General features: G+C 39.8%; 1 protein-coding gene across 1 annotated transcript in view; it reads right to left on the bottom strand.

Moving 5' to 3' along the window:
* The window catches only part of scn8ab (sodium channel, voltage gated, type VIII, alpha subunit b), a 56,337-nt gene extending 45,270 nt beyond the window's left edge, over positions 1–11,067 (bottom strand). The window contains exons 1-2 of the mRNA XM_034692370.1: positions 10,883–11,067; positions 9,041–9,378 (exon numbers count right to left, since the gene is read on the bottom strand). Coding sequence (XP_034548261.1) covers positions 9,041–9,322 — 282 coding nt within the window. The 5' untranslated portion in view covers positions 9,323–9,378; positions 10,883–11,067. The remainder of the gene's footprint in view (positions 1–9,040; positions 9,379–10,882) is intronic.
* Between the last annotated feature and the right edge of the window lie 3,263 nt (positions 11,068–14,330).

Genomic DNA, 14,330 nt, shown 5'->3' with positions numbered 1-14,330 from the left:
CACCTACATGTGTGTCGGTGTGTGTTTAAGTGAGGAGGAGGAGGAATAGCAGAGCAGGATATGGAGTGGGGCTTGCAGGGGTACGGGACAGCAGCAGCAGCAGAGGCAGCAGCAGCAGCAGCAAGGCGAGCCGAAGAGAGAGCAGAGGAGAGTGCAAGCGAGGGAGAGAAAGAGAGAGAGAGAGAGAGAGAGAGAGATGAGGGGGTGGAGGGGGAGTGATGCAGAACAGAAAGCCAGAGAGCTGCAGAGGGGAGAGAGCCAAACCTGAGATGGATGATGGGTAGACGGAGGGAGGAGGAAGAGGAGGAAGAGGAGGAAGAAGAAGAAGAGGACTGGGTAGGCATGCAGCAGCAGAGAAACTAAGAATGAAGATGAAGATGTGGAGGTGGAGGAGGGGGGGCGGCAGAGAAGAGAGCCGTGAGAGATCTAGAAAGGGAAACAATGGAGGCTGGATCATGGGAAGGGAGTGTTATACATCTCTTAATCATCACAGGACCCCAGCCTGACACACACACTGGTCTCATGCTTCTCAAAACTGATCAGGCTGTAGACCTTTTCAACAGCAACCAGTTTGTAAATGGATAATACATCTTTACATATTTAATAAGCCTTTAAGGAAAATCTTTGTTGTTTTAGCTTCTTGAATGTTTTATATCATTAGCATAAAAACTCAAAGGGTTTTAGACCATTTGCTGTTTCACAATACCTTTAGTCAATTGTAAGAAATTTTAAAACATCAACAAAAACAAGTCTCTACATAATCATGATTTGATATTTCCAGATTACAAGTTATTTCTAAAAATTGTTATGACCTTCATAAAAAGAACCATTCACCAATTTTGAAATGTTAATTAAGATTTCTTGAAAACAAATCTGGATTTATATGTCACTTTGTGGAAAAGGAAAAAACATGACATGCACTAATGCATCCTGATTAGATTTACAGGGAGCGGAAATTCCTACAATAAGTCGGCTTGATGCTTTGTGATCTTATGAGGAGCTTCAATCATCTATTGTCCCTCAACATGTACTCCTCATGTGCTTCTGTTTTAGCTTACTGCAGTGTGGACTTCCATAAGTAAGAAGCAGATTAAGTATAAACACAAACCGTCACAAACTAAAGCTGCAAACTCTAACACTCCTGCATGTTACACCAGATCAAAATAAAATGCGTCATCCCTCTGCTCCATGTGTATGCTGTGCTGCAAAACCCCACTTTCTTCCACTCCTTACCCCACCCTCGCTCCTTATACAAACCTGTCTAGCATCGAAGGCAACCCCCCCAACCCTCTCCTCCCCTCCCCTCCCCCCCTGCCTCACTCAGCCCAGCGCAGGAGGATGCTGTGTCATCAGAGACTGAGAACTCAGACAGAGCACTAAAGCCTGGCCCTCGCTCTAATTTACTACACCCTGAAAAAAAAAAAGAGAGAGCGCTGGAGATGAGGCGGCGGAAGGGAGAGGGGAAAAGGAGAGTAATGCACAGAGACACAGAGGGAGAAAGAAAGAGAGGGATGGTGGTATAGGAACATAATGTGATGATGTGTACAGTGCTACATGCCGAGGCTCAGAGCATACTGCCGCTTTAGCCAGGAGCTAAAAGCAGCACTCACTTGTATAACTGTTGCCCTGCAGAAGCTTGAATAGAAATGACTAGACCGAAATATAAAACAGTCAACAAAATGCCACATTTGGGAGGTGCAAGAAGCTTCTGCATCAACAAAACCTCAAAGCTGTTCAAAGTACTTTTTGTTCAAACAAAGCACCAGCCAAAAAGAGCTGAATCATCTCTGTATTTCCATGTAGGTTGGAATCCTCCCTCCCTCTAAACACATTTGTATATGTTTACAGATGCATGATGCACGAATAAAACACTCAAACGCCCTCCATTTATCCCGTCCTGCTCCCCCTGTATGATCACAGCAGCTTTAACGTTGCCTAATCGCATCAGACATTTGAAAAGCCCAGGCAGTCCTCTCCCCATCACAGGGGAAAACAAGAACTGCAACGCTGCATTTCTCTTCCTCGCCACTGCCCCCTCTTCCTCTCTTTGATGCATGAGTGCTGTGATCAGGTTTCCTGCAGCTGACGGTAACACACACTCACACACACACACACACACACACTTAGACACACACTCATTGACATACAGTGCAATGGTGAGCGACAGGATGACTGTGGGTCGAGTAGAGGAGACGAACAGCCTGGGACGGTGAGGACAGAAGCAGCAGAGGAGGAGGAGGAGTGGATGCTAACTGTGAATATACTCATGGCACCTGATCACGCGTGATAAAGGACAAAAACATTAGTGGATTAGGACAATGGTTGATATGAATAATAGTAAGATGGAGAGGAGAAATGAGGTCTCAGCCTGTGACTCTGGCTGAACTTGCTGACACGACACAAGGATGGTTATGAGGGAGTAAGCAGATTTTGACAAGGCAGAATGAAGGGAAGGCAGAACCTGTGAACTATGCAACACATATTGGCCTAATTTTAAGATAACATATTTCTGCCACTCTAAAAGCATCCAGGTAGGCTAAAATACAGCTATGACATCACATGTCATTAACTTTGATAAAGTGTTTACTTCAGGACTAAGACAGAAATGACTACATTTCCATAGACTCAATGTGTAGTCTACACACAGTCTACAAATATAAGTAATTTCAAAAAGCTCTTTTTAACACAAAAATCTTAAATGCAGTGATTTATGAGATGACCGATCCAAATAAAAAAGGTCCAAAGACATTGTAAAGATAGCAGTTTCAACAGTCCAGGAGAAAATATCGAAAGAAGAACCCACATGGACTGGTATTTGGCCTTTGAAGCTCTGATTACAAAAGTAGAACGATTCCTGGATGCTGCATATTTGATTGATACTTTATGGGCAAAAGATAAGGTACACCTTTGATAGCAAACAGTAAAGATCAGCTGGCTTGTGTACAAATGTATATAGGATTGGATCCAGTTTGATCACTTAGGATTTTCATTGGTGATAGCAAAGCATTGTATACTACAATAAGAAGCGTATACTAGATGCGGCTTGAAAATCCCTGTTAATTTGTGTGAACGCAATTTTCAAAATCATTTCAACAGTAACTAATAGCATTTAACGTTTTCAATAGAACAATGTACAGTGGGATAGATTACCACTTCTCATGAAAGACTAATGCTACTATGTGATACAGCTAGTCAATGTGTATAAACTATGTTAACCGTTAAATGCCAATCAAAGCCATTTTGAGCCTTTAGAATAGATCTAATGTTAACTCCTACCTTAATGCATGTTGGCACACTACAGCATTTACCTATTACCAAACAATTTCCAGTTGAATTCTGGGCCAGCTAATGCAGTTCTCCTCAATATCTAAGACTATAACCAGAGACACAAAATTCTGGCCAACCACCATTGTTAAAACGTTTTTAAATTGATGATTATAAAGAGTCCCTTACCTTGGAGAGTTACCCTGTCATAATGATAATTTAATAATATTGAAATACTTGAAAAATAAGTCCACTTTTTTGGACAGCTTGGACATTTAAGTTTGGACATGTTGCTGAGGTTATTATCATGTACAGAAAAAACAACAGCATTGGGGTTCATTTCAAATACTGAGTTGATTTATCACACTTTAATACTGTAAATCTGAATATGCCATTTACCCAAGCAAATACTTAGTTTTTTTTTTACATTTTTAAACATCACTTTATTCAATATCCAAGTGAAGTTGTGATATAACTAGGGATAGACAGTTTATCGGCCGGGCTGATTATCGGTGCCGATATTCAGCATTAGATGCATATCGGCATCGGCCTTTTTCAAAAATCTGACGGTCGATAAGAGATCAATTTAAAACTGGGTTATTATGGCTCGAAACTCACTAAATCATGATTTTTTTAAGTTTTCATTTAACTTTATAAGACATGCTGCTGAACCTGGGAGCTCCCTGCACTTTTTGTTAGAATTTTAAAACAAAGATGTCTATTGTCTTAGATGAAAAAAAAACCTTTAACATGTTGCAAATCTGAAAAGCTGTTTAATAAACATTATGCTTAAAGGCATTTAAACGAAGTTCAGTGTTGGATTTTTTTATTATTCAAAATTTTGACGCCAATATTTTCCCCTTTTACTGCAAATGAATATGGCTCAAAATATCGGTTATCGGCATCCTTGACTACTAATAATCGCTATCAGCCCTGAAAAAAACATATCGGTCTATCTCTAGATATAACCTCTGTTAATATGAAGTATTCTTCATATAGGCAACAGAGTGTGGCATGTTTTTTTAACCAATCAGACTCTCCTCCTCATTTACATTGTGTGATTGAAAACACCACATTTATACTACGTTTGCATCTTCCATACTTTCTGTGCAGTGTTTCTTTTGTAAACTTAAATGACATGAGGCAATTTGGACTGTAATATTCTGTAGTGAAGTGTTGGAAGCTTTGTTACTCTATCATTGTTTTCTCTGTATTTTACTCATGTGTATAAGCTTTCCTCCAAGTAGTTTAACGCAGAGCCTGAGCTGCCAAGCTGTTGTGCTCTAATCCACCATCCAAAAAACATTATTTTGACAAAGTCAAATTGTATTATATATTATTTTCTAAAATTAGACATCCCTAACACCTTCACAAATATGCAGACTTATAGCACAACCATATGTGGCCATGAAAAAACTACTTGTTAGAAACTTTTTTTTTTTTTTTTTTTAAATGATCGCCATACAGCAAAGTAGGGGGAAGTAGAGAAGGATGTACAAAGTAATAGGCCTAATCAAAGAGAGGAAGAATAATAAGACAAGGATGTATCTCTTCCTGTGGCCACCACTGAACTAGGATTGTGGATCAATAGATCACAAAAGGCACATGCACTTGATAGTTTCATCCGCTCTATGAGGGAGTGCTGCTGGCTGAGATTGTCTGTCCTGCTGACTGGGCTTTTTGCTGCTGTACAGGCCTCAGATTCTCTTACACATTATATCACCACTGCCACCACACAGGAGACTGGCTGCTCCACACGTCTGCACAGCTGAAGGTACTACAGCAGGGTCCTTCCCTCTCCTCACTTCCTGTGCTCTCCTGCCATCTTCTGCCTTCACTAATTCCTATTCCACCAATGAAAGGCCACAGTGAAGGCTACAGCTAAGCCAGAGTTCGAGTGGTGTAGGGGATAAAATACTAGGAAGTTTCTTAATAAAAAAAATCATACATGAAAGATGAAGCAATAGCCTTGCTGTTCAAAATTATCTTAATAGCTGCGTATGTAGTGTATGTAGTGCATCATTTGTAATACAATTTATAGCTGTGATTTATGTATGTGTTCTTGGGTATTTATCTCTATCTGTTATGAAACTCCTTAACTTAAAACAACCCATCTATACTCTAAGTTCCCATATTCACATGGCAGCCATATTCCTCTGACATCATGCTCAGGGCGGAAAGCCTAAATGCTGTAACAATGTTGTATATAAGAGTAGTAAGACTTTTAGGCACAGGAAATCAGACGATGGATTATTTTTCACTTCATCATGACTTATCAGCGACTGTAATGGCAATAGATTGTGAAAATCTGTGGGAACAGATTAGATAACCCATTGTCTACCATCAAAAACCGGGTGATGTTAGCATTTAGCCACGTTCTAGCTGATTTTAACAAAATGGCTGAACACTAGCATTAGTATATAACCTCTTGATTGTGTTGAACAACATGGTACAAATGAAGGCGTAATTTGCTGTTGGAAATTTTAGCTAGGAAGTGGTTTCATGCTAACTCTAGCCATTGTCTGGTAACAACTAATGTGATACCAAAATGTTGTATGCACAAAATAAACACTGTTTTGTAATCTAACCATATCTTACAACTATTTTAAAGTAAATGCTTGGTAGTATAAGCATTCAGTGGTGATGTAGCAAGGGAGTGGCTGAGATCTATCATTAGCCTTTGTCTGATGTGCTATCAGATATCTTGTTCAAATATGGCTTAATATTTGTTGAATTTTTTAATACCCTTTATCATTTTCCCTCACTCACCAAATTCAAATCCGGACTCAAAACACACCTTTTTACAAAGGCTTTTAAACTATAATTAATTGTTTTTTTTCTTGTTTTGTTTTATTTTGCTGCCTTGCTCTTCTTTGCTTTTTTTTTTGCACTGTTTTCCTTTGCTTCTCTATTGTATAATTTTATCTTATTTTCCTGCAAAGCGCTTGGAGAATCTTTTAAAGCGCTTTTATAAATAAAATGTATTATTATTATTATTATTATTATTTATTTTTTTTCTAATCATGTAGAAGTTCAGCTGTATTTTATATTATAAGTAACAGGCATACTACATTTACACAGGGGCAGAGCTAAACTTTTTTGATTGTATGGCCATACCCGGGCAGTGACTTGTAAAATATGTGCTATTCATTCATTTAGATGAAGAACTACCATGTGTTTTTACCCATTCTATCTTGACAAATCATAACTAGACTACAGCGATATAGCCTAAATACCCATAACCCTGTGTGTAATGTTTGAACTTCAAAAAGTGACACAGTAGAGTGACAACTATATCTTCTTAAACAGAATTTATGGTAGACTTTTTTTCAGCAGGCCAATCTGAGCAGTAACAATTCTAGCCATATAGAGTAACTATCGGACATAAGAAGCCTTGTACCAACATTTACCTGCAATAATACACAAAAACACTAATGCTTTGATCCAACAATTTCAACTTCAATTTCAAAATGATAAATTTGATGACGCACTGGGAGACAGTGCATCAATGCCAACTGACAGGAGGGAGGATGTTAATATGTTAATCTAATCATTTATTAGTGTTTTCGGATATGTTGCCAGATGGAGCTACTTAAAATATATAGTACGTTTTATATGTCATCCCAAATAATGTCCTTAATGTGACGAAGATAAGACGTTCATTATTATTGTTGTTTTAACATTTGCTTCCATCAATAAAGCTCGCACAAGCAGCAGAGTCCTCCCTGTCCCTCCTGTCACCCAGTGTGGTGTACGTTTTTTCAAGATTTTCTCCCGGTCATCTTGTGTGAGACTGCAATGCTGATCAATGCCATAAAAATACAACGAAAACCACCGGCAGCCTCAAAAATGATTTTAACACAAGTCCCACCTCTGTTGAGGCAATAAGCCAATCACCCTGGGCGTAATTTGGGAGGAAAATGGCTGCTATGTGAGTGTGGTCAATAAAAATCACAGTTGCAGGGATTCAAAATGGGAGAAAACCTATTCTTCTTGATCTGGATGTTTCTTCACATTTTTCAACATAAACATGCACATTGTTTTCTGTCTCTATCTAAGATGTGGTTTTAAGTTCATATTGGGTCTAGACCTGTGTTGTCTGGGTCAAAGTCTTCCCCCATCCATTCCAAAAAAAAATCCAATCTTTAACCAGTAATTTTCTTTGAACAAGACAACACATAACAAGTGACACACTTATACAACAGAGTTATGAAACAGTCCCTTCATCTTCCATTTTGCAAGCAGGTTTGCAGATTACCTGACAAACACAACAGCTGTTAATCAATACACTGCCACGAATCCAAAGCCTACCAGGAGAACATGTGGTCAGTGTGATGCTAATGTATAAGAAGCAAATAATCATAAATGTATGATGTATTGATCTCAATAATGGCGCATGCAACATCACTTGCACTGTATTTGCATTTAGTCGTATTGATTCATCTCGCAACAATGTGGAAATGTGAGCAACAATGGAAACACTGCAGATCAGGATGTGGACCACGATAACAGCAGTAAGAGCACGGCAACATAGAAATAAAGCTGATAATGATAAGTGTATTGCCCAATTGCATGATTGGCACAGAGCAATCACGTGGAATTTGGCTCATAGCAGTATTTCTGTGACTTCAGTTTAAAGGGATATTTCAGTATTTCTGAACTGGGGTCGTATGAGTTACAGTACACTATTGCTCCTGTTAGCCACAATGCATGCCGGTGAGCTCTTCCCCTTTAATGAAGGAATTCCCAGAGGACCGGGAGGTAAGCTAGGCTATTTTCTCTGCTGACGGGGCCTCCTATTTTGCGTAATTTCGCCAAAGTTAAGAAAATATGGTCCAGGCACTCATCACGGTGCAAATGCATGCACCAGTAAAAAATAAATTGGAGCTATTCAGTTTGCCGTCAGAACCCCCCCTTGTTTTGGCACTATTTTCGGACGCACCTCGCAGACTGGTGTTCTTCCGCTGCATGAGCACGGATACACGCCGATCAGCTGTTTGGATCAACAACAGGAGCACTAATGTACTGTAATTCATACGACCCCACTTCAAAAAAAATGAAATATCCCTTTAAGCTGAACCTAAATTTGAGCTAGGCTAAGCTTGTCAGATGCTAAGCCAAACGGAATTAGCCATACAAAGCACACTGATGAAACTATGAATGTGCAACTAATCTGCACCAATACAAAAGACTGACGATACACTCAGAATATGTGTTGTATACAATTCATCTAGGAGTGTTTCTGTCACAAAATCATTAACTTTGCTAATGAATTGATATCATATACATATCAATTGCTGCTGTTAAATCCTCTCCATACTTTGACATTACACAGAAAATGTATCAACACTGCAGAATTCTCTCAAAAGAATTACCATTGCACGAGATTTGCATTACACATCATCCCTGCAGTGTCAAACTACGCCACTGCCTCATCTGTGCTTTGATAAAACAAGTGTACTAACAAGCTCAGTACACCCTTATAAGAGAATATGGTAAAAAATGTAAAAACAGAATCTGTTATGCCGGGAACTGTAAGAATGCCTTTGTGTATTACTTGGTGTGTTTACAATGATGGAAATTGCACATTGGGAAAACAACAAAAAAGAGTTTATGCCAAACAGTTGAAATTGTGTCTGTAAATACCCTCAAAGTTTTCACTGTTCACTTAACACATCTCTAAACTTCATCAAGGAAATGCTTCTGGATTTTAAGGGGTTTTTTTTATGCATTGGTAGAAAATGTGGTGGTGCATTTGGCCTGTGAGCAAACTCACTTTCTCGTTCAGATAGTACGGGTCTAAGTCCTCCAGCGGTGTGGCAGCCATCCCTGAAGGAAGATCACCGTAGATGAAGGGCAGGCTCTTCCCAGCCTCCAGGTCACGGTTGGGCTTGATCTCATTGTCGTCAGACGTGTCACGGTGACTGCTGTCCGACCTGGGCTTGGGTGGTTTCTTGTTCTTCTCTTCTTGGATGCGCTTCTCGATGTTAGCAAGCGACTCCCGGGTGAATTTCTTGAAGCTGTGAGGTCCTGGGGTAGCAAGAAGGGGTGCGGCCATGTTTTCATCCTGCAGCTATTTCCTTTTTATTGGTTTTCCATCCCAGACATCCAGCTCTGAGAGGAGGAAAGGAACACAGGGTGAAGAAGAGAGGGAGAGTAGATATGAGGTGCTGAGCAATATATAGAAAACCCCAAAGAAAGAAAGAAGAAACAAGTACCTTTTAAAATAATACTCTCATCATAAAGATTTTTTTAAATCAATATACAGTAAATGAATACTGGGCAGTAAAGGATAAATATAAAAGTGTTGTTTTATGTTAACACTTGAGCTTTGCATCCCTTTTCTGTTTGAATGTTACTGGAGTCCTCCTAGATGTAATTTTCTAGTTCTGCCACAGAAAGCAAACAAAGCAAAGTAAAGCTGGAAAAGTGCAAACATTGGGAACACGGGCCAGTAAGCACGATTTCTGCTCTCTCCATCAGCCTTAATGACTCTAGCCCTGATCCTGTAAACCCAAAAGCTGCACTCAGGTACCCAGCTCATACAGCAGACAGCACTGATTTCCTATTTTTGCTCTCTTCTTTTGAGACCATGACAGCAACAAAACCGTCTCTTGCTGTTTTTATGCACTCACGTAATCTGTCAGAGATTTCATTTCACATCTATCTTACATAACTTAGCAATATTTCTGTCTCTGAATATTATCTGTCACTTACTATGCCAAAAGGAATCATTTAGACTAAAGGTTATTGTTTGATTTTGAAATGAACAACAGGAAATTGTGATTGCAAAGTTCATCTCCCTGACAATTTACATGCAGGTCTGCAGCTGTATGCAGATCTCAGCTCATTGTTTAGGATGGAAGTCTCTGTGGTTGAGTCTGAAATATGATAACTTGGAAAGTGAGTCCCAGAGCTATCTCATACAAGCAAGTTAGCATTGCATCCATTTGGTAATAATGCACATAAAGGCGCACTGATGTGATGTTTGTTTTGGTTTTTCCATCTAGTTATCATATCATTAACATATTTATAAGCTAAAAAAACAAACATTTCCAATTGGGAAAGAATGGGTGGGGTTACTGCATGAGAATAATGGAAATGAACAGCTATTTTATTGAAAATAGTATGTTTAACTGACTATAAGTACATTCTCTATAAATATTTGTTTGCTTTTAGCTGTATGACAAACCCATCCAGCTGTTTCTTCTTGGATTGGGGATTTTTTTAACCTTCTTAAATGTCAGCTGACCCATGTTGCTCATAAGTTACAGTGCACCCAACCTAAGCTGAAGAACATCTTAATGTACTGAAACAAAACAATGATAGGAAAAATAGTAATTATTACTAAATAAACATCCTTAACTACTAAAGTGTGTGAAAAAGGATTGCCCATAAAATAGTGCAGTAAATTATTCAACCTCTGGAGCTCTGACTCATTGTTTAAACAGTAAGGCTGGAATAACATTATCATCTGCATCTCTCCAGGCTCCTACAACAGATGAGTTTCTCTCCCCGGTTTGCTGTTTGATGCACTGTATCAGACAGTCAAGTTAAGCTTCCGAAAATTAGACAGTTGGCAACATTCAATGAAACAATGGCAGATGCAGCTACAGACCTTGAAATGAAAAAGACGGATCTTAGACATCCAACAGCCCGGTATTTCCAAGAAAATGCTGCACAGCCAACCAGAAGAAGCTGGAAGTCCGATTCAAGTAACCCAAGCTCGGTACAACCTCCAAGTCTCCTTCCACCAATGCTACAACAATTGATCTGCCGTCAAGGTGATTCAAAGCAGGATGCAAGAGCATGGCCAGCGGTGCAATCACACTTCACACATTGCAGAGTGACAATATCTTAAAAAGATCAACTGAAAGGCCGACATGGGGAAACTACCTAAATTCTGCAGCTGAGCTCGATATCCACCTGCTCGCCGGGTCATATGAAGAACTTCACATATAATGCCGCCATCGTGCTAAAATGCCAGTACAACACGCGACAATTTAATCAGTTATAAAACAAGAGCCATTTATCGGACTAAATTGGCACCCTAAGTGCACTGTCCGATAACTGCACTCCTTCCTATACGCCAATCCGTGACGAGTAGAGTCCGACTATAAAACTAATAAAAAGACGGACGATGGATGAAACTACTGACACCGGTTGTCCCGTTTTCCTCCAGGGGGAATAAAAAGCTTTTAAAAGATGTAGCAGTCCGTTTCTGGTCAGCAGTTAAAATGCTCCTGTATGCCGCGTCCTCTGCGCGCAAGAGAGACATCCAAACGCACCACGGCTTCCGTCCCGTCACTGGACAAATCTTCTATTCTGCTCATATGCACCCTGACAACTGATGGTGCTAACCGGGCACGGTGGTGGGGAAGTGCTGGACTCTCAGTCATGCGGGACAGTAAAGAACTGAAACATCTTCCCTTTGCCTGCAGTGGTGTCTAAATGCTGCCTGTCTGTAAATGTAAAAGATGCCAAGTGCAAATCCACAGCATCACTGGAATTACGTGAACCCCTGAACAGGCCCTGAATGCAGCTTTCCCGAGAGAATAACTTAGCTGCCAAATATTAAGGAAGCCTCAAATAACCCCTATTATCCTATTGAGGTGTGTGCCACGCTCTTCCTGTCTGGGATGAGTCGGTCTCAGGTTAAGTTATGACGTCCTGACAGCAAATTTTGATGAGTTAATTCCGTTTGTAGAGAAAATGCGGTATTGATTACATGTGTGGCTTTGAGACATTTTAGAAATAAAAACTGGTATGGACAAAAGAAAACTTTGTGTCATGTAACCGAGATTCACCCTGAGTGAGTGTATTGTTCAATAGCGAGGCGCTGGTGTCCTATAGGGCCAAAGCCTAAAATACTGCAGTGTGGTTTATTGCTGCTATAGGCTCTAACTAACAAACTCCTACTAGGTCAGTTGAATGCATAAGCCATGTCCCGACAACTCATTCCTGGTCTCAATTCAGAGAAGCACAAACATCCAACCTATTTTAATTCAATTAAAAACAGCTACAATTGTTTACAGCAAGAAAAAGAAAGAAACCAAAGGAGTCTTAAAGCTATACACCACACCCGTATGGCTATAATATTGTTGAGCAACAGAGACCCAGAGCATCCACATAATACGGGTTTGTAAAGTCACATCATAAATGGATTTTAAAAAGGGGATTATTGTGAGAAAATACCACAAATGGGTGCCACGGCCCCTTTGAGGATTGCCAAAGTAAAGACGCACCTTCCTCCTCACGCAATACAGTCTCCAAGAGGGAAGGAGGGGGCGAAGAGGTGGAGTAAGGGGGCGGCTGTGGGGGGTGGGGGGGGGGGTAAAACTACCATAGTTATTAAAATAATGGAAGCGATAGAATAATGCTACCGAAATGAAATTGTCAGCGACGTATTTTTCACGCACTCGGAGCATTCAGGCGAGTTACTGTCGCCACTCAGAGAAGTTTGGCGTGATCTCACTTCTTCTCCATCCCGTATGCGTATGTTTCCCATACTGACACACTGAAATGTCATCCCATCCAGCGGCAGGCCAACACCCTAAATAGCGAGCTGCCTCCCATTTGTCTACCATAACACATCAGAAATTCACGTTTTTCCTCAGAAAATCACATCTCCTCTACTTATGAGTGTTTCCTGACATACATAACGGTCCATGTACTGGCAGTGAGCCCTTCATAGAGAGCAATGAAAAGATGCTGAGAGGGACCGCTCTGCGGCAACTGGGATGCAGTCAGTCGACAAAGTAGGACCACGATCCATCCCACGACACAAAATCTCAGGTAAAGCAGAAAACAGATAGTCTACTTACTTTTTCTCGCATTAACAGAAATCCAGACAGCCGTCACTGAACTGCAGATGTAGAAAAGAGACGAGAGTAACTGCGGCTGTCGCCATATTGTTGCTGCTATCTTCCTTCCCAGTGCGTGCGGCTACCCTGCATAATTGATGACTCTCAGCAAATTGTTAGGGAGTGTCGGTAAATGCCTTTAGTTTCAATAACGGACAAGAGACCGCAGCATCGTAAGCAGAAAAAAAAACTGTTCATGTAACAGCAGTCATTGATGGTCTGGCCGCGATTAGTATTGTGTTTGGCAACATGTATTTTTTTAATCCTAAAAAATGTGTGTGATTACGTATTATTTTAAATATGAGACCCTTATGAGACACATTGAGGACCAGTCTGAGCTTATGAATGTTTATGTAACCTGCAAAACGATGTATAAGGCAACAAAACCTAAACACCCACTCTTGACCCATTCTTGCTTTTATAAATTAAAGTGTGATGAGATAAGACGCCTTATTTGTCCCATTAAAAAATAAATTGAACTTCAGTGTGAACTTTGACAGTCTGGGTGCATTATCAAAAAACAAAACTCATTCAAAAGTCATTCCTTTTTTTTTACAGAAATTAGTGAAGAAGTTCCAAATTGTCTTTTTTTTATTGAGTCAAAACAGCCTGGATAAAGAGATCTATATCAATGTCTTAGAAATGTGGCAGCTGATGTAAGGCCAAGCAGAGTTATGACCCTGTAAATGAAGCAGCTGAATAGAATTAACTTATTACGTTTATTTTGTGTGCTGTCCCTAATTTGTGTTGTCATAATGTCTTATATTAGTGAGACCTATTAGTGTAATACGATCCACATACAAATACATCTTGCAAACATTTTCAAATGATCCAAGTGTGTTCAAAAGCATGGTCGGACTATCTCAGAAACTTTGTATTTAGATTCATATGTTATTTTCCCTATTGATGACAGAGTAAATCCTATCAAGATTCATAATCTGGTATTTCCCTTAAAACCTCTGATGTAAAACAAAATAATACCTATGGTGTTTTGGAGCCCAGTCTTGTAAATATCAGCCTACACAAATAAAAGACAATTAATTGGAGAATGCCATACACTGCAGATAGAAAACGTATAGGCAGAATACATGGAACTGATTACATTTATAGGTTACCAAGTGGTACTTGTATGGCTTCTGTTGGTTTTAATAGTTCTGAATTTAATGCAAAAGGTAAAACTACTTTCACTGTTCAGTTAGGAGG

The sequence above is a fragment of the Notolabrus celidotus genome, chromosome 1, assembly GCF_009762535.1.
Source record: "Notolabrus celidotus isolate fNotCel1 chromosome 1, fNotCel1.pri, whole genome shotgun sequence".
Classification (NCBI taxonomy): domain Eukaryota; kingdom Metazoa; phylum Chordata; class Actinopteri; order Labriformes; family Labridae; genus Notolabrus; species Notolabrus celidotus.
The sequence above is the reverse complement of the archived record's forward strand: the minus strand, read 5'-3'. Positions and strand labels throughout refer to the sequence as shown.